Source organism: Hyperoodon ampullatus (genome assembly GCF_949752795.1).
Source record: "Hyperoodon ampullatus genome assembly, chromosome: 11".
Classification (NCBI taxonomy): Eukaryota; Metazoa; Chordata; class Mammalia; order Artiodactyla; family Ziphiidae; genus Hyperoodon; species Hyperoodon ampullatus.
The window spans coordinates 42450465-42477795 of record NC_136924.1 but is presented as its reverse complement, the minus strand read 5'-3'; the positions used below and the strand labels follow the sequence as shown (position 1 = coordinate 42477795).

The 27331-nt window shown below is 60.7% G+C and overlaps 1 protein-coding gene across 6 annotated transcripts in view; it reads right to left on the bottom strand.

The window, feature by feature from the left end:
• Positions 1-1962: 1962 nt before the first annotated feature.
• The window catches only part of TBC1D22A (TBC1 domain family member 22A), a gene marked incomplete at its 5' end in the record, with an annotated part of 316544 nt that continues 291175 nt past the window's right edge, over positions 1963-27331 (bottom strand). For all 6 annotated transcript variants that reach the window (XM_079715580.1, XM_079715576.1, XM_079715578.1 and 3 more), the window contains one exon: positions 1963-2517. In XM_079715580.1, coding sequence (XP_079571706.1) covers positions 2389-2517 — 129 coding nt within the window. In that variant the 3' untranslated portion in view covers positions 1963-2388. The remainder of the gene's footprint in view (positions 2518-27331) is intronic.

Sequence of the window (27331 nt, the reverse complement as noted above, 5' to 3'; positions counted from 1 at the left end):
ACCACGAAAGCAGCCCTGAGAAACCGGGGCTCACGGGGCCTTGTTTCACCAAACACCGGGAGGATGGGGGCTGGTTGGGGAGGGGCCTGGACACCCCGGGCTGGGGGGCAGGGCGGATGGGTGTGTCCTGGGTCCTAGGAGTGGGGAGGAGTGGACCCCAGACCCGGGTGCCTGCCCCAAGTGGACGCTTGACAGACCGTGGCCAGATGAGGAGGCCCCTCCTGTCCCGGGCCGGCCTGGATCCTGACCCCCAGCCGGTGCAGCCTGGGCTTGGGGTTCAGCTCGAGTCTGAGTCTGGCCCGCCTGCACCTTTAGCTCCCCACGAGGCCCTGATGGGCTTCAGCAAGACTGTGGGTGCTGTATCCAACGCCAGGCCTGGCACGCTGCAGACAGCCTGTATGGAAAGGCCCAGAACTCGGACTGTCCAGCGGCTGCTGTAGGGCTGGGCCAGTGCCCCTGGCTCTCAGCTCTCCCCCGGCCTCAGACCAGATGGCCAACTGTGACCCAGCACCCGGCCAGGGGACCCTGTTCCTTCAGGAGAGCCCCTGAATCAAAGGCCAAGGCTGGATTTTCACTGCATCTTTATTCCGTGTTTCGCACATTGTATTCCAGACAGAACAGCCTCTAATCACTTCAGACTGATTGGCTCAGGCTCCGAGGACCCCGTCAACACCCCTTGCATTCAGTTCCAGGTTTACATACACATGGAAACACGCACAGAGCCTCACTGAACTCCGTAGATGCTTCCTATTTGAAAAATCAACTGCCCCCAGGGGACATCTTTTGTGTCCCCAGCATTTGGGCTGCACAGACTACCCGAGCCGTGGTGGGCAGTGCCCAGGGTCTAAGCAGGACGGGCCTTCGTGGAACTGGATGCCCGGCAGGAAAGCAGCAGCGTGCCAGGAGGCCTTGCGCGGGGAGGAACCCCTGATGCCAGGGTGGGGGGCAGGGACCGGCCAGTAGGGGTGCTGTCCGTCTGCTCTAAGGCAAGCAGGTCCCTCCGCTGATTTGGGGGCTTCTGACATTTGCACAGTATTTTGTGCTAATTTCCACGCACATGTAACGAGCCAAAAATAAGGAACGCACACCATCACACATGTGCACCTGTGTATTCTGATCCTCAGCTGCACAGCCTCTGGGCAGAAACCTGGCACCTGAGCTGTGCCAAGAAGGGTGGTGGCGGGGCTGCCCCGGGAAGGCTGGCAGGTGGTGGGAAGAGATGCCTGCGCGTGGATGAAAGTCTGGGGCAGAGGTCAGGAGCCTGTCCTGGGCTCAGGGCTCAGAGGCTGTGGCTTTGGCCTAGAGCTCCACGGGGGTGTCCGCGTCACCACGGGCAACATGCCTGTGACAGGTGCTCTCTGGCCAGGGCGGGCAATGTGCGGGAAGCAGGACAGGCCCCGGGAGAGCCCAGGGCAGGGCAGGTCTGGCACCTTCTGCAGCTGGGCTCATGGCCCCAGTGACCAACACACAGCAGCAGCGATCAGGTCCGCAACACAGCCGGAGACGCAGCAAGCAGAGGGGCTCAGGCCATTCAGCCCCCGTGGTGTGGGCACAGGTGCAGGAGCAGCGGAGTCCTTCATGGCTCTGATCACAGAGCAGGAGCATCTGGACCCACCTGTCCAGGTGGCCCAGGCGAGCGAGGCTGTGGCTGGCGGCTGAGTGTCCACCCGACGCCCCGCACCACCCAGCGGAAGGGCCCCCGCCCGCGCAGGCTCCTCGACAGACCAGCCGGGCGGTTCTCTGTTTCCAGAGGTCATGGATGGAAAGTAAGGCAATTTCTAGAGGCCGCACTCTGCTCCCAGCTGCTGCAGCCAGAGGCTCCCCAGGCTTGCCGTCTGCCTTCCAGCCACGTTTAAGCCAAGGGAGCAAGTACGCGGCAAAGTTAAAGTGACGAAGTTACAGAAATCCGGCTGGCTGTCAGAGGCCTGGGAGAGCGCAGAGATTTCAGAGGTTAGTGCAACGTTTCACTTATGACTTCGTCTACGTTTTATTCTCTTTCACTCAACAGAATAGAATTTTTACATTTCCAAGTAGGTAAGGAGATGGCTGCCACCTCCCTCTGCCCCAGGCACCCGGACAGCAGGCCACTCGGAGAGGGTCTGCCTCTCAGGCCGCCCCGGCTGGGGGCTCCGCGAGGTGGGCGTTTGGCAAGGATGCTCCAGGGTCAGGAGAGGGGGACGCCCGGCCCCTCTCTGGCCCCGCGTGGCCGGGACCCTCCCTGGCTCTCTTTGGTATCTCAGAAAACAGAGGCCGCCCGGCCCTCGCCAGGCCCTGGACCACGTCCCGGCCAGCCGCTCCAGCAAGGCCTCTCCTTGGCCGTGGCCTTCAGCCGGCCGGCAGTGGGGTGTGCTGCCCCGGGCGGGGGAGGCCACGGCGGTGGGCCCGGGCTCATTTCTTGTAGTGATTGGGGGCGTCCGCGAAGACAAACTTGAGGCGGTAGGCCTCGGCCAGCAGCAGGCTGACGTCTTCGTCGCCCCAGTGGGCTGTGGGCAGGTTCTGGAGGAAGAGCAGCAGCTCCTGGGGGGAGAGAGACAGTCTGGGTCAGACGGGGAGGCCAGCTGTGCCAGGGAGGGGCCCCGCGGGGGGGGCCCTGGGGAAACGCACAGGCCCACGGCGAGGTGAGCCGGGGGGGCCCCGTAGCCCCTGAGAATCGTGTCCCCTCCCAGCTTGAGCCCGAGCGCCCCACGCCCTGCAGCCAGGAGGACGCCCCCCGGGAGGCTCCCAGGCCTGCTGGGATGCGGAGGGCAGCGCCAGCACCGCGACACAGCCAGGCCGCACGCACGCCCCCGGCCTCCCGCCACTCTGAGGCCCAGGGCCATCCGGGCGGGGATGCCCAGCGGCGGGGGGCTCTCGGGGCTCAGACCCAGAAGCCAGGCCTGGGCTCAGGTGCTGGCTGTGCTGCCTCCCGGCTGGTGGACCAGCCGCTGACCACCTCGGGGCCCCGGGTTCCCCATCGAGACGAGGGCCTCAGCTCCCACCGGGGCCGCCAGTGCCTGGTGCTGGGCGATGTGGGGGCCTGTACCAGGCCTGCTGTCCTCACGACGCCCCTCCCAGCGCACGGCCCTCCCCCCACTCCCCAGTGGAGAGCCACGTGTCAGGACTCTCCGCCAGTGCGGCTTCCCTGTTGCTGCTTTCCCTTCCTCAGTCCCATTTCCTTTCGCATTTTGGACACTTTCTGGGGGCCTTTAAATTGAATTCATGGAGCAAACTTCACTGGCAGAACGTCCCCAGGGACGTATCAACATCAATCTGCTGTCTTTCACCATTAGATGCAACTTACACGGATGCCAGTCCAATTCTGAGCAGGTCGTAAATAAATACCTTTGGTTTTCTTTTTAATCCACTTCGCTTCATATTATCATGACCTCGCTACCTGCAAGGTGAGAAGCAATACCCTCCCATTGCGGTAACTCAGCAACTCTACTGCACACTCAATTTCAGAATCTAATTTAGTCCCCCAGGTTCAGTGGACGGAGAGAGAATAGAAATGCCCGGTGGTCCGCAGCCTGCAATGTTAAAGAAGGAAAAATCTGTCCGGGTGACCTTTACGAGAGGCAGGGGACACAGCCGAACATGCCCTTAAATGCAGATTTCTTTTTTTAAAAGGCCTGTCTTATTTATGAGCTAGGCAGCAACACCTCCGACCTGGGAGCCACGGCACATCTATTAGCCACATCATTCGGGAAAAGGGCCATTGGTCACGATGCTGTCACTAGGTTACACCCCAGGGGACCCGCCATCCCCTGCGACGGTGGCAGGGAGGGCCCGGTCCAGTAGCCCGCGAGGGCAATTCCGTTTTCAATCTTAACTTCTCTGTAAACAGTGCTGTGACCACGTCTGCAGAATAAAAGTTAAAAGAAGGTTTGCTCACAACACTGAGGCTGTGAGGAATCAAAGACAAGTCGCGTCCCCGTGGTTCTTTTCTTCCCATGTCCACGAGGTGCCACCACAGCAACAAAGCCATGGCCCGGGGCATCCCGCCCCCTCCATCGGCCTGTGTCACCATGCCCTCCCACGCTGGCACGTGCTGTCCGCTGTGGCCGGGAGGCACCGTAGCGATGGTGCCGTCCCCGCCGTGCAGCCTGGAGGCCTGCTGTTCTCAGCCCCCAGCAAGGTCACGGTCACCCCGCAGTCTGGAGGCCCGCAGCACCCGGCCCCGCAGAGGGCAGCGGCCCCGAATCTCAGGTTGCCCGGGGTCTCGGTATGACGAGCGATTTGACTGTCCTCTGGATACTCTGGATGTCACCTCGCGAGCATGTGGATCGTGGCTGGTGGTCTCTTTTACCAGGCAGTCCCCTGCGGAGGCCCCACCAACACCACCCCGGCCACAGGTCGCCCTGCAGGCGTCGTCGTGCGGGTGATGGCAGTGGGGGGAGCGGGGGGCAGGGTGAAGGGCGGGGCCCTGAGCTGGGCTGTTGCCGGGGACATCTTTTCCACAGAGTCCTTCCCGCTCTGACTTTCGCCTCTGGGTAGGTTCCAAGAGGTGAGTCTTCCAACGTTAAAGAGCGAAATGCTTCCGGCTTTGGGGACTTCTTGCCAAAGAGTTTCATTTTTCCAGAGACAGGAATTACATTACCATTTGCAAAGTATGATTATCTCTATCTCTTTCGTCCCTCCCAGGAAGGACGAAATGGTGACACAGTGGCGTCCAGGAAGGTGGGCAGGGGTCCCCTCTCAGGGCCCCAGGTTCTCTGTCTGGTTGGCCCCCTGCAGAGGCTCCTGTGAGCCCAGCAGTAAGGCTACACACAGCCAGACACAGAGGAGGCGGCTCCAAGCCCAGCACACCCCCATCACGACCCCACAGAACCCTGGAAGCACATCCTTGGTGTCCTCACCTACGTCATGGGGTGATCTGTCTCCTCGGTGACATCAACAGGTCCACGTGCCCCCGTGTCCCCGACATGAAGCACACAGCACGTGGTGCCAACCTGTGAACAGTCGCTAGGGCACAGTCAGCTAAAGGCACGCACACTTGTAAAGGATGCTGAACGTGGGGTTCACATCCAGCCCTGCACCATTCAGCCGTGCCGGTCTCCTGGCTCTCTGCGCCTCGGTTTCCTCATCTGTAAATGGGGACAATAACGCGCCTCCCTCTCTGGGTTGTTAATTTGTGCAAAGTGCTCCTAACGGTGCCAGAATATAAAAAGCACAGGGTAAGTGTCACCTGCTGCTGCTATTATTCAACTAGTCTTCGATCACTGTTCGCGGTGGTGGTTGATCGTCACGGCAGCAGTAGCGGCATTTATGCCAAATAAATTCCTATCCGTGGGAAATGCCAGGGAGTTTGGCAAATGAGCTCAAGATGAAATGGAAGCTTCCCTGGACAGTAGCTCAGAGGAGGCAGCGCCGGCATCTCGAGGAAGGAAACACGCCACATGTGTCGATCTACGGGCTGTGGCTAGGACCCCGACCGGGGAGCCGTGTGGGACCCTTTTGAGGGGACTTGAAGGAGTGCCTTTGGACTGGATCGTCCAATTCTGGCGTCTGGTACAAAAGGCACTGTGTGTCATCAAAATGGCCCCAAACAGTCGATTAAGGAAGAGCAGCTCTGGGTGCAAGGTCCCCTCACTCCACCTGCCTCTGCGTCAGGGCACACGCGCCATCACATGGCCAGCTCTGCCCTCGGGGGCCAGACAAAGGATTAGGAGGCGAACAACGCTCAGCTCTGCGCAGGGGTCCGGCCAGGCGTGATTGGCTGGCGGCTCTCGACGCGGCCCCCCGTCTGTCCCCCCACTATGGGGATCTCGGTGGAGATGTGGGTAGATCACACTCCAGATCTCAGATACTTGGTCTGAACAAAGTCTGAGAAATGTTTCTTAACTTTAATATTGATCACATGTTGAAAGATAATGTTATAGATGTACTGGGTTAAATAAAGTATTAATCTCACTGGTTTTCCCCGTTCTGCGAGGCTCCCAGAAGCTCTCCCTCGTGGCGGGCGTTCCTCTCCAGCCGACAGCGCTGCTCTGATTACACCCAGTACAGCCCCCCCTGCTCCGGGACAGCAGCCACGACGGTGCCGACCACGCTCCCTTCTGCGGACCCTCGGGCACAGGACTCACCCCAAGGCTCCCAGGTCAAGGCCGGCTCCGCGCACGTGGGAGAGCACACTGAGGCCAGGGGTTTACAGCCTGGCCACGCACAGAGACGAGTGAATTAATCATGACGGGGCTGAAGGCCCAGATGCGAACTCTGATTACTTTCTCCCCTTAACCGAGAAGACGAAACAGCAGCCCCTGCGCTGACACGGGCAGGTGACGGGCCTAATTGGTTTAATTCACTTCTCCACCACGTTCCGACAGTCAATTTGTGCAGCTCGGCCAGCAAACCTGCCATTGGGGAGCCCCGACCGGCCGCGGAAGGGTGGCCGTGGGTGCCACCTGGGGACGCCGTGGGGACACGCAGGCTGGGGTGGGCAAGGCTGGGGCCTCGGGCATTTCTCCCACATCCTCAGCCTTCCAGGCGAGGAGATGGAGGCGGGGGAAGCAGAAAGTCTGGCCCAGGGCCTGGGTGGCTCGGCGCCTGTGTAGCAGGCGGGTCTGTCCCCGCCAGGCTGGGCAACGTGAGAGTGCAGGCAGTCGGGAACTCTGGAAGCCAAGGCTGCGCCTGCCGGGCGGGGACAGTGACAGGAGTGACCTCCAGGCCAGGAGGGTCCAAGGGGCAGTGACTCAGCCATGCTCAGTGCAGGAGTGGCCCTGTGGTCCATCATCTCCACGTCACCATCATCCCACTGACACCCGGCAGGCCCTGGGGGCGTCACCGCCTCAGAGGCGCCGGGCAGCTCCTGCCAGGGCTGTGCTGAGGACCTGAGGACCCAGCGCACACAAGCTCAGCAGGACGCCCAGCACACGGGAACTGCCACCATGGCCGCCACCACCCTCATCGTGGTGTGGCCGTGGCCCCGGCTACCAGGACCTCAGACGACGAGAGTGGTGGTCACACAAAGCAGCCGCGGCTGGAATCTGCATGGCACCTGCACCCAGGCCTGCCCTGTGGGCGAATGTGCTGGTCTGGGCCCGCGTGGCCAGCCTCCCACCCCCCCTGCCCACCCGGGCGAGGCTCCAGGGACCACGTGCTCCAAAGGTCAAAGGTCAAAGGTCCAGGCCCAAACCCAGTGCCCGGCAGCCGGTGCAAGGCCAGGTCATTTGTATTCCTGCCTGTGCAGGGGCTGCTGGGGCTTGAATCCACATTCAACATAAAATACCTGTTCTTGGTCAGTACACGTATAAAAGGGAAGCAAAAAAGGAGCCGAGATTAAATTACACTGAAGTGGGTTTGCGGCGACTGCGGGCAGCACAGACAGCAGCGGGTTGCCGGGCAATTCTGATGGTCCGGGGGCTCTGGCCGGGCCTCCCTGGGCACCCCCGGGGGTGGGGGACAGGGCGGGCACGGCACCATAAGCCGGGAAGCTGGCGTGCGTCTGGCACATGGTCCTGGAGTCACACGTGACCGTCCAGCCCGCGGCTCTCTCCTTTCTGCGCCTCCACTCACTGCCTGCTCCCTCGGCCAGGACCTTCCTGTCGGCGTGGGGAGACGGGACCCTGCCCTGGGCCACATGACGGCGTCTGCAGGAACAGGCCAGGCTCTGTCCCCTGCGTGGCGACGGCTGCTACAGGCAAGGACAAACGTGAACCTCGGGGGTCACCACTCAGAGAAGGTCCCAGGGCCGTCTCTCGAGTCAGTGGTCAACCACGAGCTGCCCTGGGCCCAGAGTTCACTTTGCGCCAAGCACCAGGCTACATGCTGACCTTCCGACCAATCCCGGGGCTCCCCTACCCCCATGTCTATGACCAATCCTGGGGCTCCCTCCCCTCCCCACCGTGTCTACTACCAATCCCGGGGCTCCCACACGCCCCACCTGGGAAACAGGAATCTGGGACCCAGGAATCTTAGTGACCACTCAGTTCACGCCTGGCACTGGGAGGGCTGCTTCCCCCAGGGCTACCCTCCTGAGCCCTGAACCTGACCTCTGCAAGACCCTGCCTCTCTGAGAGGCCACGTGCTCAGAGGGGACTGCCCCCCTCAAATGTGCCCCCCTGCTGTCCCCCCAACACTTAAAGGACGCCTCCTTGGGACCCGGCAGCCCTGGGCTGGAGGTCAGACAGCCGAGGCTCTGACCTGGTCCCTCCTCCTAGAGCTGAGAGCTGACCAGAGGATAAGACCTCGGGAAGCCCCCTGGGTGGGCAGGAGGATGCTGGGCGTGAGCAGGGCTGTGATGCTCCAAAGGCCCTGTCCCGCTCCACTGGCACACCCCACCTCCTGCACCAGCCACGGCCCCAGGAGGGCCCCAGAGGCCCTAGTATGAAAATTACCTATGAAAAGTTCACCCTATTTCCCTTTTTTTTTTAACCTATCACACTCGATGCCCTTTAGCCAGGAGATCAAAGAATACAGAACTCAACCTGACGCTCCGCAGACGTGAAGGCGGCCCTGCAAAGGTCAGTCCGCCCGGCTCGCTGCTCCTCCCAGCTCGGGGGCCCGACTCACCACGTCCAATCCTGCGTCCCCACCAGATTCGGACCCCGGCGTCCAGGAAGACAGAGCCCCTGCTGTCTCGGGGGGCACGGAGGTGGGGAGGCTCGGGTCCTAACGCCTTCCCGGAGGGGCTGGGCAGCTGGAGGCCATCAGGGCCGTGCTGGGCCCCCTGGGGCTGCTTCCTGCCTCCCTCCCTCTCCCCTCCCTCCCAGATGGTCCTGTGACAGCTGATTCCTTTGACAATCCAGTTATTAGTTTGAAAATCTTGTCAAGTTCTGGACCAAACCAGAGCTAAAAATAGAAGGACGGTGACAGCCGGCTGGGATGGACAGCCAGCTGCCAGGCTGACCCACTGGCTGGTGACAGCCCTCCAGAAGGTAGGATATGGAAGGTGACACTGCAGAGAGCGATCTTCTGAGGACCCTGGGAGGTGCGTTTTCCTTGCAATTAATTTCATATTTCTTTGCCAAAAAAGGGATTCTAAAGAGAAAACACCTTTGGGTACTGAAAACACAAGCTTGACATGAGCGCCCCAATCGAGCGAGCTCTGCGTTTCATACGCACGGCTGAGAGGCGTTTGATCAGCACACAGAGGATATTTAAAATCCTGGCACGGCAGTTACAGCCGGCTCCATCCCGCAGGGACCTCTCCGCTTCGTGGGCTGGAGGGCTGGGCGGCTGGTCGCAGACGGGGTGTGATGAGAGATGGAGATGCTGTCCATGAAGGACCCTCGAGAACGTCCGGTCGGGAAGGATGCCCACTTACATGGGGGGAGGCCCCAGGCCCGTGTTTATCTACACGCAGCAGAGGCGCCCCTTCCAAACGTGCAGAGGGAAGGCGCCATGCAGAAGGCTCGGGGGCCTGGAGGTGGCGCCAGCTGTTACCCCCCAAGAAATCAGAGGAGGGGGTCACGGGAAGGAGGCGGGTGGGGGAGACTGCTGCGGGCTGCCGTCTGCACCCGCCCCCCAGCCCTGGGGTTGCTGCCTGCACAGCAGCTCCCACAGCCTCCCACGTCCCCAGGGGCTACCCTGCCAGGCTCTGGGGCAGGGACGGCGTCAGCGCAGCAGTGCCAGCCCAGGTGGCCCCCCACATGTGGCCCTCTCCCCATGTCCAGTGTCCCCCAGCGCCGGTCCTCCCTATTGACCCCCCCTTTCCTGAAACCCCCTTGCCCCACCCTGCCTGCAGTTCACCGCCCATCCCCCCGGCCACCCTGCCCGTCTCCTTGGTGAACCCTCCCCCTGCCAGTCCTCTCAGGGCCGGGGGCCGCCCTCCCTGGAGCCAGGGTCACCCGCACCCGTGTCCCCACCCCCAGCTGTCCCTGAACCCCGTCCTTGCATGTCCTGTGGCTGCCTGCACCCCTCTGCACTTGTACGCCGCTCGCCATCACACGACCACGTAAGGGCTCCCAAACTAAACATGTCCCCTCCCTCCCCCTCCCTCCACAGACAGGAGCACGCAGCCCGCACACACGGTGCCCTCGCCACAGCAGTAAGACCCCTGCTCCCAGGACCGAGCCCTCCCTCCCAGGTCCAGCCCACCCTGGCTCCCCAGGCCCTCCCGCCCTGCCTCGCTCGCAACCTAGCCCAGCCCACCACCACCCTTTGGTGGATGACCACGGGGCCCCCTGGCTTCCCAGCCCACCCCCAAATCCATCACCAGCACAGCCGCAACACCGGCTTCGTCTTGAAAAGGAAAACCGTCCCCCAGCGACCCTGCTCTCCACAAGCCACTGAACAGCTGGCGCTGGTGCTGGCCCTACAGCCCAGACCCGCAGGCTAGGGTCCTTGCGGCTTGGCTCTGGTCGGCTCCAAGCTCACCCAGGCCGCTCTCCCCTTGAGAGACACCAACATTCAGCTCCTCCTCCAAGGGTGTCCCCTGGCGCGTCCCACGACAGTCAGGTCCCACGTGCACTCCGAGAGCCCATCCCCGGCCACCGGAACTGAGCGCCGAGATGTGCTGCGGGCCGGCCCAGGGCCCCTGGGGGAGGGGGGGCATCTTCCTTCCCGAGAAAGGGCCTAAAGGAGACATTTATCTCCAGGGTCTACAGATGGTGAATCCCGCACTCCTCAGAGGCAGATAACAGAGCCCTGGGTGCTGGAGCAGGGTGCCCTCCACAGCGGCCGGCACGCAGTCACAACAGGCAGATGCCTGAGGAGACAGGAAAAGGCCACCCGGCCAGCCGGGGCTGACAGTGGGACAGGGGACAACAGGGTCCCACGAGGTGGACTGCCTCAGGGCCAGCCTGATGGGGACGCTCGGGGCCCCGACCACTCTTCAGCCTGCCCCGAAACAGCCAGGGGGTCCAGGAGCCCCGGGGCCGGCCAGTGGAGACACTGCTCTTTCCTTTTGCAAGTGGCTGAGCTCAGAGAGACAGACCACTGGGAAAGCTACCACATGGTGGCCTTATGGCTCCCACGAGCTCAGGGTCCTCCTCAACCCCAGGGAGGTGGGGGTCTTCCAGGAAGGCCACCGGGGACCACCAAGACCTCCGGGCACAACACCTCGGTGAACTCCCCCAGTCCCCAGGAAGGCTCTCAGCCCAGATGACAGCTGAGACATGAGATTTTCACCGGGGAGAGAGGCCGCCAGCAGGGCCACGGCTGGACCCACGGAACCAGGATGTTCCACGACAGTGAGCCACACTCGCAGAGGCTGCATCCGGACCGCTGGTAGTATCGACTTGCAGCAGAGCTGGTTTCACAGACTCACCAGCAAAATGATATTTTCTTTGTCATACACATTGTAAAACTGATTAAATTTCCCGAGCTGCTCAAGTATGTTCTCACATTGATTTTCCCGCTGCCCGGGAGGGAAAATGCGCAGCGTGGCTCAGCCCGCAAGGCCCGCTTTCATGCCAGCGCGTGCTGGGGCCACCCTGTGAGATGTGGGGAGAGCGCCCAGGACCACGGGGGCATGAGAGCACCACGCATGCATACAATCGCCTCTTGAGGGTGGCAAGTGGACTCAAAGCCACTCAGACCCTCCTGGTGGGCTCCTGGGAGGAGCCTGGAGGCACGAAAGGGGCATTTTACATGGATAACAGCCCTTTGCCAGACATGTTCTGCAAATATTTCCCCCCACTCTGTGCTCTGTCTTCTCACGCCCTTGACACTGTCCTTCGCAGAGCAGATTTCATTTGAGTAAGTCCAGCTTACCAGGATCGCGTCTTTGGTGTTGTAGCTAAAAAGGCAACACCATGTCCACGGCCACCCAGGTCGTCTCCTAGGTCGACTTCCAGCAGCTTCGTAAGTTCTGCGTCTCACATGTGGGTCTGTGATCCACGCTGGGTTCATCTAGCGAAGGTGGCAGGTCTGTGTCTGGACTCAGTTTTCCGCACGGGGACGGCCAGCTGTTCCAGCACCATGTGCTAAGAGGCCAACTCTGCTCTGTTGTGCTGCCTTTGCCCCCTCGTCAGAGGCCCGCTGACTACGTTTACGGGACCTATTTCCGGGCTCTCTGTTACGTTCCAGTGGTCTACGTGTCTCTTCTTTTGCCCCACACCCTGCGACCACACCCTCCCTCACCTGGCCTTTGAACACGCTTTGCTGAAACCCTTTGGGGAGTTTGGGTTTTTGGAGTTTTTTTGAGCAGGAGCCACCCGCTTTCGTTGTATGGCCCTGTAATAAACCTTTCTTCACTCCAAACACCGACATCTCGGTGTGTTTGGCCTCACTGCGCGTCGGGCACACGAACTTACGTCGCGTAACATCTTGATGTCTGCAGCCTCGCGGTCCATCTGGATGCTGGGCAGCGTCATCCTCCATCTTTGCTCTTTGCCAGTATTGTCTGGGCCATCTGGGTCTTTTGCCTCCTTCCTATAAGCTTTAGAATCAGTTTGCCAACAACCCAATAACTTGCTGAGACGTTTATAGACTTTTGAAACTTTGAACAAGTGAATTCACAGCGACCTGGGGCAGGTGAGGGCCTCCCTGCTAGGTGTCCCCCAGCTCCCCGGCTCAGGCCCCGTGTGAAGGGCCCAGCAGTCATCTGGTGGCGTCAGCGACGACGCTGGCCCCTCGGCAGAGGGACCACACCTCCCCAGCCCGCCCGAGCCGCCCTTCGGCAGGGGGCGTGAGTGGAGGCTCTGGGGCCAGGCCGCCCGTGCCAACTGCCAGCGCTGCCCTCGCTAGAGGGTGAGCTGGGTGCCTCACCCGCCCCAGCTGTAAATGGGACGACGACAGCGCTGACCTCGTGGTGCTGCTGGGAGAACGAGGCAAATGCACAGAGCCCACGGCTGGCGTGCACCTACAACGTCTGCGCCCCTTCCCCCGCAGTTCCCTTACAACCCCCGTCTACACAGCATGGCTTCGGCTGCACCAAACGCTCTGTCTGCCTGACTGCAAGGCCCAGGATCTCAGCCACTGAAGTTGTGTCTGGGCACCTGCACGCGTCCCCCTGCAGTGACCTGGTTGACAGCAACACCCGTGCGCTCCAGAGTCCGTAGGAGCTGAGCGTGTAGGGGCCCGTGTGCCAGTCGGGCCACGTCCACGGGACCAAGAAGGAGGTCCCGAGGAGGGGCACTGGCCAGCGGGCACGAGGCTCCCCTGCACCTGCGGCTCACCTTCCTGAGGGCTCCTCCCGGCGGCCATCACCTCCTGAACCCCCCAGCGGTGCCTGGAAGGTGGGGCTGGTGGGCCCTGGGTGAGCAGAAGCTGCCTAACTCCACCCTTCACTCCCCGCTTGCCTTTATGCTGCAGGCGAAAGGGCCTTTTCCCCTCGGGAGAAGGGGAAAGAACCTTCTAGGATGAGTAGACAAACTCCGGGAGAGGAACTCTGGGGTCACAAATGTCCCCTTACAGCTCACTTACAATGCGCAGCTCCACCGAGGGCCTCTGGCAGCCCTGGTGCAAGGCTCTGACCTACGAAAAGAGACAGAAGCTCCGGCTCAGGAAGGTTGCAGGGAGGGGGAGGGATGGGGATTTGGGTGGTTCGGGCTCTTTTTCTACGAAAGAAGCCAAAGGCAGCGATATTTTAGAACACCCTTACCCTGGGTGTTGGCGAAAGGTTTGCACCTCCCATCCCTCCAAGTACAAGATGCCCTGAGACCCTCCGTCCAGGGGCATCTGGCCTGACCAGGAGCGATGGGGCAAGGGCCTCGGAAACCTCCGACTAAAGGGCTGACTCTGGCGGGAGGCCAGGGGAGGCCGTGGAGCAGGACACACGTGAAAGGAGGAGGACGCGTTGGGGCAGCGAGCCGCGAGGCTCTCCTGTGTCTCCTGGATGCCGAGGCCCCCATGCCTCCTCCCTGGTCTCTGCCAGGCCCCAGGGACTGACCCCTGAGCAGGTTCCTCCAGCCAGGGCCCTTCCTGCGTGTGCAGGTCCAGAACGCACAGCGGAGAGCACGTGGGGCCGAGGGGACCCTGCGGACAGGGCGGCAGGGAAGGGACCCCAGGCTCCCCAGGCCCGGCTTTGTGATTCAAGCCCCTGCTTCCCAGACACTGGGCGCTGCGTAAACATCCCTCCAGGGGGACACCACCCACTGAGCTACAGGACAACTGCCCCAACGGTGAGGTTTAAAATGCAAGCTTCTTCCTGGAAACTGTTCAAAACTAATGAACTAGCTGCACGGCAGGGCTTTTACCTCCTGATTCCTGTAAGACCCGGGCTGTAAATCGCCTGGCGTTAGGACACTTTCCTTTTGTTTTCAGGAATGTTAAAGGGTCACCGTCAAGTACTCTGGACCTGAGATTTACGGACTTTAGGGGCAAAAGTGTCTCTTCAGTCTTCATCAATTCAGAAAGGTGTTTAAAGAGGAGATTCTCCTCCGCCCCCTACCGTCATCTGCTCCACCAAGGGTCTCAGCGACAGAAGGGACACTGCTGGGCTGAAGCTGGGACTGGGGGTGAGGAAAGGGTTGACTCCCAGGTCCTGATCCACTGGCATGGCCCCCTCCCCAGGAGACAGAGGCAGAATTTCCAGGAGAGGCCCTCCCGGAGGCCAAGGCTTCAGTTCGGGTGTTCTCTCTCCAGAGCCACATTCTGGGGAGGTGTGTGGTTCCTTATGATGTCTCCATAGCGCGGTCACCCTCAGAGCCTTTATATGATTTTACCATATGACTCAGTTCCTTGAGGGCAAAGGCTCGGACAGACCAGGCCCAGCAGGCCTCCAGAACTTCACCATGCTCAACTGAGAGCAGCAGGGCATGTGTCCAAGTAAAGGTTGAATGGAGGGTAGGTGGGCGGATGGATGGATGGATGGATGGATGGATGGATGGGTGGGTGGGTGGATGGATGGATGGATGGATGGATGGATGGGTGGGTGGGTGGATGGATGGATGGATGGATGGATGGATGGGTGGGTGGATGGATGGATGGGCGGGTGGATGGATGGGCAGGTGGATGGATGGATGGATGGATGGGTGGGTGGATGGGCAGGTGGATGGATGGGCAAGTGGATGGATGGATGGATGGATGGGTGGGTGGATGGGCGGGTGGATGGATGGATCATTGGGTGGGTGGATGGATGGATCAATGAGTGGGTGGATGGATAGATGGATGGATGGATGGATGGATGGATGGATGGATGGGCGGGTGGATGGATGTATGGGTGGATGGATGGATGGATGGATGGGTAGATGGATGGATGGGTGGATGGATGGGTGGATGAGCAGGTGGATGGATGGATGGATGGATGGATGGATGGATGGATGGATGGATGAATGGATGTATGGGCAGGTGGATAGATGGATGGATGGATGGATGGATGGATGGATGGATGGATGGATGGATGGATGGATGGATGGATGGGCGGGTGGATGGATGGGCGGGTGGATGGATGGATGGATGGATGGATGGATGGGTGGGTGGATGGATGGATGGGCGGGTGGATGGATGGATGGATGGATCAGTGGGTGAGTGGATAAATGGGTGGATGGATGCAGGGGCAGGTAGGAGGATGGACAGACAAAAAAGTAAACAAAACAACATCTGGAATGGTCCTGAAAGTAGGCTGTGGCTCTAACCTTCCCACTGGAAGCCGGCTAGTCCTGTGAGCAGCCAACCTCAGCCTGAGCCTGTGGGGCCACAGCTGTACTAGATTCCGTACATGCTCCCAGTGCCTGGCAGAGGGCCTAGCACACAGGAGGCTTATGTTCCATTAGCACCATTACTGATCAAACTGATGCATAAAAACACAAACACATTCTGTGCCAGATAACCATTTCATAGAACAGAAATTTCACTCACATTCATGTTTTATCCAGTTGAGTGCTACTTGGGAACTAGTGGAATCTGACACATAAACTGTAATCATTAAACTAAGATATTAGCCAAGTTGATCCCTTCCCTTCCTTTCCTGCCTCCCTCCCTCCCTCCCTCCCCAGGAAAACACAGCCCAAAAAAAAATCCAGTACTAAATACTAACACTAATCCAACACTAATCCAATCCCCAACACTAAACGTGGCCAACAAAGGAAAAACCTACACCTTGAAAGAGGTGTTTGGTACAAATGTCTCAACCCCATTTCTTCTCGCAGAATCGTGGTGCCTGCGATTGGGCAGGCGGGTTGGGGTGTGGCTGGGAGCCCAGGTGTGGAGTTGGATTGCCCTGGGGTCTGGTCAGCTGTGTGACCCTGGGTGGTCCATCTCTGAACCCCAGATGTAGGGACAACCCCACCCTCTGGCAGAGCTCTTTCAAGGATTAAAATGTTACATGTAAAGAGTACAGTGAGCTCTGCACAAGACACACAGAACATGGGGCAGCTCTTGGGAGGACTGGGATCTGGACCTCTCACTTGGGAGAGCAGGACGGTGAGGACAGGTGGCCTGATCAAGGCCCTAACCCCGGGCGTGGAGTCTGAATCCCAGGCCCCCTTCAGCTAGCGCCCGCTCAGGGCCCCCTGTTGGCTGGTAGTCGGGAGAGGCATATTTTTTGGGGGGGCAGGGGGAGTCGAGTTCTCATAGTACCGGTGCACCACCTTGGCACCAAGAACCATGTGGCAAGTGGCCCGCCACCAGCCCAGGCCCAAAGCAGCAACACTGAAGCGTCCAGGACCACCCCCAGGGCCACCATGTCCAGCTGCCGGGCTGCAGGTGGAGGGCAGGCCGGGCAGGGGCAGCTCCCCAGGGCCTGGCTGGCTGCCACGGCAGGGAAGCTTCCAGGTAAACAGCCCGCTTCCTGAACCTTCCCCCATGACCTGGGAGACCTAGCTTAAAACAGGTGGAGCCAACTGGCCACCAGGAAAGAAGCGACAGTTCCACACACACACTCAGCGCCTGTGCGATCTGATTATTTCCACTGATTTCTAAATACATGCAGCTCAACTTCTGCTCAAAATTATGTCCACTCCTCCCAAGGAGGAGAAATCGCCTCAAGAGTCGCTGGGCTTCACTGGGGGCGTTGTGGCCGCTTCTCCTGCTCTGTCTCTAGCGTGACAGAGGTGTCACCTAACAATGCGGGGGGGAGTGCATGCAGAATCAGACTGGTATTTAAGAGTGCGACTCTAACCAAGGGCAACCATGTCACAGGAGGCATCACATTGTTTGACTCTGCGACAGGTTCACAGGCTGGCATGCACGTCCCAGCAGGAATGAGGTTTATTCCAACCGGATTATTTGGAAACATAAACCCAGCACTGGGGGCTCCACTGGTGGCGCAGTGGTTAAGAATCTGCCTGCCAGTCAGGGGACACGGGTTCGAGCCCTGGTCCGGGAAGATCCCACACACCACGGAGCAACTAAGCCCGTGTGCCACAACTACTGAGCCTGCGCTCTAGAGCCCGTGAGCCACAACTACTGAGCCCGTGAGACACAACTACTGAGCCTGTTGCTGCAACTACTGAGCCCGCGCACCTAGAGCCCGGTGCTCTGCAACAAGAAAAGCCACTGCAAAGAGAAACCCGGGGCTTCCCTGGTGGCGCAGTGGTTGAGAGTCCGCCTGACGATGCAGGGGACCCGGGTTCGTGTCCCAGTCCGCGAAGATACCACATGCCGCGGAGTGGCTGGGCCCGTGAGCCATGGCCGCTGAGCCTGCACGTCCGGAGCCTGTGCTCCGCAACGGGAGAGGCCACAACAGTGAGAGACCCGCATACTGCAAAAAAAGGAAAAAAGAGAAACCCGCGCACGGCAACAAAGAGTAGCCCCTGCTCACCACAACTAGAGAAAGCCCACGTGCAGCAACGAAGACCCAACACAGCCAAAAATAAAAATAAATTAAATTAAAAACAAAAACAAAACCAGGAACAAGAGCCAAGCCTCTCCCCCGCAGCAACGCTTGAGTACAAACGTGCCCGTTGGCCACGGCAGCACCAGTGCAGGCCCACGGCAAGCACTGACCCCCGGACGGGAAGCGGCCGAGAGCAGATGAGGGAGTCTGCAGACAGGGGCTGGCCCGTCGCCCTGAGACCCCTGGGGAAGGTGGCTTCACACCTGTCCCCGTGGGTCACCCACCACACGGCCCCTATCGGGACCCCCTGGGAGCACAGTCTCAAAGCTCCGTGCGGAGAACAAGAAGGGTGGCAAGCCCGCTATGACAGCGATGAAGGAGCTGGGGTCCCCCAGGGCACCTCAGTGCCTGGGCGACGGGGGTCCCGGGCGCGTACCCCGGAGAGGGTGTGTGGGACGTGTGGCCGCACGTGGTACCACGCCAGTGCCAACTGTATCCTCTGAGATGCTCCAATCAGCAACTTCCGCCCCAGACACCCCACCCAGCAGTTACGCCTGGGGGAGTAGCCTTTGGAGGCCTGAGTCCTGGTTCCTAAGTGGTCACTGATGAGTCCAGGGGTGACTCCGTGTGGACACGCAGCAGTGAAACACACGAGGTCAACTGCTGGCAAAGGCTCGGTGTGGGACTCAGGAGGGTCTTTCCAGGCCAAGGGGCCCAAATCCAGGCTGGGCCACCAGGGGGGATGGCCACAGCCTCCAGAGCCGGCCGCGTGTGGGTTCTAGGCTCCTGCCAAAGAGGCAGCTGGGACGCACAGACAGCTGTCCACTGACACCCCGAGGAGGCTCCCCCAAGGATGTGCCGGCCTGGATGAGGAGAGGAGGCACCTGCTGGAGCCCTCATCCCCAAAGGGACAACGTGCCAAGCAGGGCCCCGGGGTGGGGCACTGCAGACACACGGTTCTCGCAGCTTCTCCAGGAAAACACACCCACACCACGCCCAGCTTCAGGTACCCGCGGTCCACTGCCTGACCCACTGCCATGCAAGGCCGAGGGCACCTGGGGTGGGGCGTGTGTCCTTAGCCGGAACACACAAAGCACACAGAGTGCAGGGGGTGGGGCCCAGTACCTCCACTGTCACTTTCACAAGCTGTAACTCTGGGTATTCTCCTTCAGTAAGGGTGGGGGGCCTGGGGGGACCCTGAGATGCTCTACCTTCTCAACTCCATGACTAAGATATAGCGGGCCTCAGAATTACAGGGGACTAGGAATCCTCCAGGTGACAGTTGACACTAGTGATGAGTCTCCACAAGCACCTGTGCTCCCCCTGCACCCGTGACAATCCTGAGAGCGGGTGTAGGTCCCCACCTGTCAGAGGAAGACACTGAACCCCACACAAGGACACACTCTGGTCTCGGCTGTGAGGTTCGCCGGGGGCTGGAGGTGCTCAGCAGGGTGGGGTCCCTGCTTCGGGCACAGAGTGTGAGGCTGGGGACGGGGGCAGCATAGCTCCCGCAGACAGAGCCCCAGGAAAGCCTGCCCCAGCAGAGAGGGAAAGATGGGGGGCATGGTGGGGTCCTCAGCTCCCTGACAAGAGGCAGTGGGTGTCCCGTCTGCCTGCTGCGAGGGGCGCAAAGAAGGGCGGGAGGCCAGGTGTCCGCAAAGCTCCCTCATCCCGTCCAGCTGGACCCTCCGCCCCCACCGGCCCAGCTGAGCATCAGACACACTAAATAAGAGAAGACCAAATATTGTTTCTTTGCATGAGGAATTACAAGATCTGTGCAACTTCTTCTGTGTGCTATATATCAAAAAACAAACACCCCAAAATTGAATTAAGAAATCCTATCGTGTTTGCCCTGAAAATCCTCAAACTAATTAGGGTAAAAAAGTGAACGTTCTGTACAGATCAAGGGCTTTTAGGATTGAAAGTGGATCGTAAGGCAGATTTCTTCGAGCACTTCCATCAGTTTCATCTCAGCTCTGTTATTTATGCAGCACGAGGGGAGAGGACTTGGTGAGCCCAGGACCTTGTGGCTGAGTTTGTTACCTTTGCGCTGGACCCTGTCCAGGGGCCGGAATGGGTGAGCCAGGCCTGCGGGGGGCGAGCGTGCCACCGGTCCCCACTTCGCCTGGACGGCAGCAGCCCCCACTCCCGGGGCCCAGGTGTGCTAGACAGTCCCCACCCCCTGCTGCTCTCTGAGTTCCTCTCGGAACCTGGTCCCGGGATGGGCAGGGGGGGAAGTGGCCACCGCTCGGGGTCACACGGGGGTGGTGGCCAGGGGTTGAGCCCAGGACTGCTGAGTCACCTGGGCTCTCTGTGCCCCAAGTCTCTGGGTCCGAGGGGGCGTGTGTACAGCCTCATCCCCCAGATATCTCCCGCCACCCACCAGAGCCTCCCTGGAAGGGCCTGGGCCAGGGCCGTGGCCACAGTGGGGCTGAGGAGGGGTGGCCATGGCTGGGAGCCGCAGGCAGCTGGCATCCGAGCCCTGCGGTCCCTGCGCTTCCCTGTGCCTCATTTTCCAGTCTGAAAGGGGGAATCTGAGGCCCCCAAAGCCGTCTGCTCTTGCCCAGGACCTGCTCTGCCAGCTCCACCCAGCCACCCGGGCAGCCCCTAAACGGCTCCCCCTGGCCAACATCTCCAGCCCGGATGGCCCCATCAGGACGGTGCTGGCACATGGCCACGTCCTGAAGGATGAACGGAGCGCGCTCCCCTCCGTGCGGCAACCCCTCCCCGGCACAGAACCCTGGGGGCCTGGGGCTGCACGATGGTCACGTGGAAACCCAGGACGTGGTTAAATGAGGACCCAGGAGAGAGGATGGAACCACCGCGAGGCACAGGGGTTCCTTCCACAAGGCAGCCCCGGAGCCAGCGGCTATCCCGGCTAATCCTAGGTTCGGCAAGAGGACATGGCCGAGGGACGTTTCATTTCTTTCTGTCCCAGGTTTACAGGAAGCGTCACAGGCTTCTCCGCCTTAGCAGCCCATGTGACTGCTGAGCCTATTAGGGTCGGCTCCATCCCTCCAAGTTTTGCCACCGGAAAATCCTGAATCAGACCTGCCCACATCCAGGAAGCCTTTGAAGCAGTGCGGGCGGGGCCCACTGGCATCTGGGGAGGCAGAGTGCCTCCGACCAGCTGGCCCAAGAGCCACGCACGCTTCCCTTACACCCCGGCCAGCGCATCCACGTGGGGCGGCAGGCCCACCCCCAGGCCTGTGTGGTGGTGTTTCCACGCTGGTGTTTTCATGCGGGTGTCCGTGGAGGTGGCAGGATGGACCGCGTGACAGCCGAGGGGGGGCTGTGAGGGAGACGTTTTAATAAGGCCCGAGATGTAATTACATTTCTTCAGGGACTGAACAGATGAGCTTCTCCAAGTTGATCTACCTTAGATATCACACACCATTAATGAGATAATAAGGGCCTTTCAATTAATGATTTGAATGGTGGGTGTAATTTTTTTTCTTTAATGGCAAGACTAATTCACAGCAGAAATGAGCAGGGAGAGAGATGCTCTCAGCTGCCCTCCACCTCACCTACAGGGCAGGCTCGTGCTGATGGAGGCTCGGCTGGGAAACCTCCAGACCAAGTGGGCTGTGTCAGGATGCAATCCAGACCCCGAGGGAGGGAAAGGGCCTCAGTGCTGGGGTTGGAATGTCACTCTCCACCAGGAAAGAGAAATTATTCCTTTGTGAAAGGGAGGGAGGGGGAGGGAGGGAGGAGGGAGAGGATGGGGGAGGGGTGAGGGAGGGGAGGGGAGGAGGAGGGAGAATGGGGGAGGGGAGGGGGAGGGAGAATGGGGGAGGGGAGGGGGAGGGAGAATGGGGGAGGGGAGGGGGAGGGAGAATGGGGGAGGGGAGGGGGAGGGAGAATGGGGGAGGGGAGGGGGAGGGAGAATGGGGGAGGGGAGGGAGGGCAGGTGGAGGTGGGGAGGGGGAGGGGGGGAAGGGACAGGAGAGGAGGGAGGACCCACCAGTGCTCCCAGGGGTCCTAAAAAGCAGCCCTGCGGAACCAGAGTCACTTCCCCAGCAGATCCCAACTTTGCCTCACAAGCTGGAATTGCCTGGGCCTTCAGAGGCACCCAATAGTGAAAGCCAAAGCCTGCACCACGGGCAGCCCTTGCTGGGCAAACTCTGGGGACCTGTGTCACGCTCAGGCTCTGGGGCCTGGGGACGGCCACCCCAAGCAGCCCTCAGCAGGGTGGGCTCACAACCTGCTCGGTCCCTGACCCAGGGACTTTCAGAGGTGCCACATAACAAGCAATTAAAATGCAGGCAAACTTCACACTAAATACACTTTTTCTTATACAGCATAAAAGGATTTTTTAAATTATTATTTTGAAATTATTTAGTGGCAAGTAATTCACTTAACTTAAGATCGGCTACGATTCCTAAGAAGTCCTTGTGGGTGCCGGGACTGCTGTGAAGTGACGAACTCTAACCCATGTTTAGGCTCAAACATCGTCATGTTTAAATGAAGATGAAGTTGAACGGTGAATGAAATGGACAGGATGTTACTTTTTGTAGACGTCACCTGAATGTTTGCTGACTTCACCTTTTGGAGCCCATTTTCTCCAAGTCGCAAAGAACACACGCTGCTTCCTGAGACCGCGGTGGCCGCCCTGCCCCAAGCTTGAGCCCAAACTGGATCCCAAGTGAGGCTGAATCTCCACGTGAGCTCGATGGCCATCCCAGGGAAGCTGCGGCCTTGGTTCAAAATGTGTCACGTAGATAATCTACAGATCCCGAAGATTCTCCCAGGCCTGACGCACAGCGCCACGCTGCCACCCGACACGGCTGGGGCATGGGAAACGGCCACCCTCGGCCTGGCCAGGCCCGCTTGCAGACTGAGGATGAGAGCTTACGGGTCTGAGCTGCGAGCTGACCCTGGACCCCTAGCTGGGGTGACCCCCAGGGAGGCACAGCCCTCAGAGGGGCACGGGCAGCCGGCTCCTGGTCACTCCGCACTGAGGTCAGAAGCGCCTTCTGCCCAGAGGAAGAGCACGTGAAGCCAGGGAGAGGCGGACAGCAAGGCCCAGCTCCAGCCTCGTCTGTCAGAGGAGGCCTGGTGGCCCCGCTGTGCCCACAGCGTCCCTGCTGTACCAGGCAGTGCCTCCAGCTTCCCCGTGTGTCCAGGGCTCAGCCCAGGCAGATGCCACCCGCCCGCCAGGAGAGAGGCAGCAGCAGGCCGAGGAGTTTCTTGTCCGCTCTGTGGCCGTGGATCTTACGGGAAACAGCAGCGGCCCAGCTGCGGAGCTCACGCCCCTGTGCGTGTCACAGCGCCGGCAGGAGGACGCGGAGCGGGCTCACTGCTGGCCCAGCCCCTGCAGCAGGTTCCGCATTTCTGCACTTGGAGAGGAACCCACTTCCACCTGCCAAGGACACTGCCCTCCAGCAAGATCGTCAACACACACGGCACTTCCTGTGCACCCAGGTGAGCAGGACGGGACACTGGAGCCGGAGGGAACTGAGCATCCACCCGTGGCACCCATGCGTGGCGGCGCCTCCGCGTCACCGTGGGCCACCCAGTCCCCTGGATCGGGACCTCTGGGGTTGAGAGCCAGGAACCTGGGCTTTCAAAAACTCCCGGTCTATTCAGGTCCCCGACGTGATGGGGCAGATGGACACAGAGGAACACGGGAAGCTCACAGGCCAGGGGCCACCCGGGACGCCAAATATTGACCAGGATCCCAGAAAGAGAAACATGGCGTGAGTTCACAGCTCGGGAAACAGTTCAGAGATGGAGACCTGGCGTTTTGCAGACTGAACGGGCCCAATGACCACTCCGGCAGGATGACAGAAAGACACCTCACCAGATGCCTCAAGCGGGGGACAGACAAAAGCCCCCAGAGGTGGGCCATGGGCAGAAAGGTGGGAATAAAGGCCCGGAGTCAGACGGCACTACGTTTCTCAGCAGCAGCGCTGGGCATGAAGAGAGCGTGGAGCGGCGTGGTCAACGGCCAGAGGGAACGGCTCCACCCTCCACGCCGTCCCATCCCCGAGGGAGGACGGGACAACCTCACCCTGACTCCCCGCCGTGCTCCTGGACTCTGGGGGTGGCAGGGGATCGGGCTGCGGGAGCACCAGCCCAGCGAGGGGGTGGAGAGCGCCCTGGGCAGGACACTGGGAGGACGCTGCGTGCAGTGCCTGCTCGTGGGATTTCTGGAGAAGCTGCCGCTTCCGATAAACCACGGGGGGGTGAACCTGTGAAGAATTTGCAGAGAACGTGGGGACACAACTGCTAAGTCCAAGGGTGACAGGAGGGGACCAACTGACTCCCGTGAGCGGCACTTGGCCCCCAACGAGGGGCAGTCCGGCCAGGCCGCCCTCTGACCAGGACGCCGGGAGCCGGGGGCCGTGGGGGGCAAGAGCGAATCCGCACCTTCCCTTTCTGCTTGCAAAGTCGTTATTTAAATAAATCAAGAAAGAGCTATTTAGAAAGACACAGGTAAATACAAAACACAAAAACTAAAGACAATCTAATATTGAAACTGGCACCTTTTGAAGTGAGGGGAAGGTGGGGAGAAGGAATGGCTTGTTTTTGGTAAAAAAGCGTTTAGAACTTTCCGTCTTTTAAAATTATATAGACATAAGTAGCTTTAACATTTGTTTAAAAATTGTGATGACTGGGCAAGAATACGTGGGGACAGTGCCAACCCCACCCTCCCCTCTCAGCTTTCTGTTCGAAAACCCTCTGCTGAGCGGTCTTCCAAGAACTGATGGAAATGCCACACCCGAAGGGAAACCGCTGGACCGCCAGGCAATAATCCTCAGATCTGAACTTCAATGAGGGCCGCGTAACTAAAAAGCCAGCACCGTCTCATCTCAGCTCTTGTTAACACTCCTACTGGGCCCCGGCCGCGCCCGGGGCTCAGGAGCACGTAGCCCATCGTGACAGGGCGAGCAACGCAGAGCCTGAGAATCACCACCGAAGGGGTGACAGCGCTCATCACAGCATCCCCGCAAGAAAAAGAAAATCGGGCGTGGGGAGCAGGTGTGGACAGGTCCCCGGCTCTGCCCCGCACGCGCTGCCGGCTCAGGCTGTCCGTACAGGGATGTGCGCTTTTACTCGGGCCCGAGGCCAGGTGTGGCCAGGTGTGGCCTGGTGACGCGCGGACACAGAGCAGCACACCGGCTCTCCAGGTGGCAGTCAGTGGCCTGGGCGCAGCCCCGGGGCCACCAGGCCCAGCGGGGCCCCGCGGGCTCGGGTTCCATGTGCTCATCCCCCGGGGAGAGCAGGACCCGCTGCAGTGAGGGCTGATTTAATAAGAGCACAGCCGTGTCTGAGGACGGTCGTGGGACAAAGGCTCCCACCTCTGTTCTCCAAACGCCCGTGGAGAGGGCAGTTCTTAAAGGGACACGACCCGTGGGAGGGCAGGGGCCACCAGGGGGCTGGGTGGAGGCGGGGGCGGGAACCAGCGAGGGGTGGGGACAGCCAGCTCCTGCCTCCCCCACCACTCGTCACTCGCTGAGACTACCGCACGCGCCGCCACCCACAGGGGCCTGTCCTCGGCGAAGACGGAGAGCTACGGAAACGTGTCGCAGACACTGGGGTGGCAGGAGGGGCGGGCGGGCGTCAGGGAGAATCCCTCAGGTCGGCGAGTCATCCAGGCCTGCGCGCGGCGGGGACGGCAGGGGGGTGAGGGCCACCTGCCCCAGAGACAACATGCACCGGGCACTCTCCGAGACCGGGCACCTCGATCGGCAAGCCTGACACGTGGACGGTCCCTCCCTCCGTGGCCCAGCCCCTCCTGCCCCGCAGAGAAGGTGCTGCCGCAGGCATCGCACTGTTCCAACGGACCACGAGGCGGACGTGGCCTCCTGCCAACACTAATGGGGCCCGTCCCTGTGATGGAAAGGAGCCCGCGGCCACGGTAACGAGCGTGCAAGAGGCCGCGGTACAGAGGGATCCAAGCCGACTCCACGTGCGGCCACGGGGTCGTCTCCTTCCTCCCGACAGACCCCAAGCCGCCACAGAAGAGCCGTCGCTTCTCCGGGCTACAAACCCAGCACCGGCCTCTACGCCTCGTTCATCCTGACCCGGCTGGCTCACTGACGGGTCCCCCGACCCACCAGCACCGGGCACGTCTCAGCACCGGATGACACGGCCAGCAGAGCTCCCATCCTGTGAGCCCGGCCCGGCCCCTGCCCTGCCCTGCCCTGCAGGCTTCGAGCCCCGGGCTTGAGGGTAGGCAAGGTCCACCTGCCTCCTGGGATGCTCGGCCCGGAACGCCCCCCGCAGCTCCCCGCCGTCCTTCCTGTGTGGACAGACACTTGTCCCAGGTCATGCTCCCCCTCTGCTGGGGGCAGCGTGGCGGCAGAGATGAGGCTCCCTGTTGAAACTGCAGGGCGGCAGCAGGCCAGGGTCCAACAGTGCAGCATCAGCAGCACTCAGGTGGGCCTCGGCCACTCCTGCCAACCGCCCTTCCCGGCCAGGCCGCCCCTGCCCACCTGCCTGCCCTGTGGGGCGTGAGTGCACCCAGCCACGGCCCTGCCACCCACCCAGCACCGTGCGAGCCCTCTTTCCTAAGAGCTTCACAATGGCACACTAGACTGCGCGGCAAGGGGTCGGCACCCCTAGAGCTCCTGGTCAGGAAGGGTCCCAGCCGCTGACACTCCATCCACCTCCATGGCCACGCACACCCACACTTCAACACGCGCGCCACGCACGGGAGCACAGGAAAGCACAATCCACTGAAAGATTAGTTTTCAACTGACCCAATTTGGTCTTTAAAATGTCTTGAAATGATGAAGAAAGAGACAATTGATCTTTACATTGACATTTCCTGACATTTGCTGCTTCGAATGAACCCAAGATGAAACACAAACCGTTGGAGGTTAACCCGTGGAGGGCCACTGCTCTGACCCAGCGGAGGGGACGACGCCAGGGAACTAACTAGCTGCCTCGGGGGACTGAGTGTACTGTGGATCAGGACTTGCCCAGGAGGTGCTGGAGCTCCAAACGCGGGCGAGCAGGACGGCGCTGGAGGCGAGGCCGTGACCCCACGCTTGAGGCCTCAGTGACGGGGCGTCAGGTGGCCCCCCCCAGGGGTCCCCACGGACAGAGGGCAGGAAGATCTTCTGGAAGGTCCTGCCGACTCTGCCGTCTGGTTTCAGAGCAAAGGGAAGGAACGGAGTGGGGACGGGCAAAGGCACGCAGAGGCAGCCCCTCCATCCTGTCGGAGGCCCCAAGACCTCACGGTCGTGGACACCCCACACCCACGGGGCAGAGGACACTCGCCGGGGGTGACGGCCCCCGCAGGTGTGAGCACAGGCTGTCTCCGCTCCACACGCTCCACTCCACCCATAACTCCAAAACTGCGGCTGATCTTCAAAGGCCCGGAAGTCCAACCTGACAAAGGCTCTAGCTGACGAGCATTTACGTGGAGGCCTCTGGCAAAGCAAACGAATTCCATGGGTCTGCGGCCAGAGGCGGAGCACACTGGCGTCAGCGTCCAGGCCGGGGGCCACGTAATGGGCAAGGACAGGTGAGTGGTGAGGTCGCTCGGCCCTGTGTCTGCACGCTGAGCCCAGCTCCATCTCCTCAAAGCTCAGGCTTTGGATCTGTAAATCAGAGATGCCCCAGAGATTCTTTTAATGGCTTTACTAGTAGGCTCTTTACCAAAGATCCCAGAAGTCTGTGGTGAGGTACATTAGGGCGGCGTGCTGAGTGCAGGGCCGGGCCGGGGGATGGGGAGGCCAGCTGGGAGGGGGTTTGAAGGTCATGTACTGGAATCCAGCCCAGTCTGCACACAGATCCCGC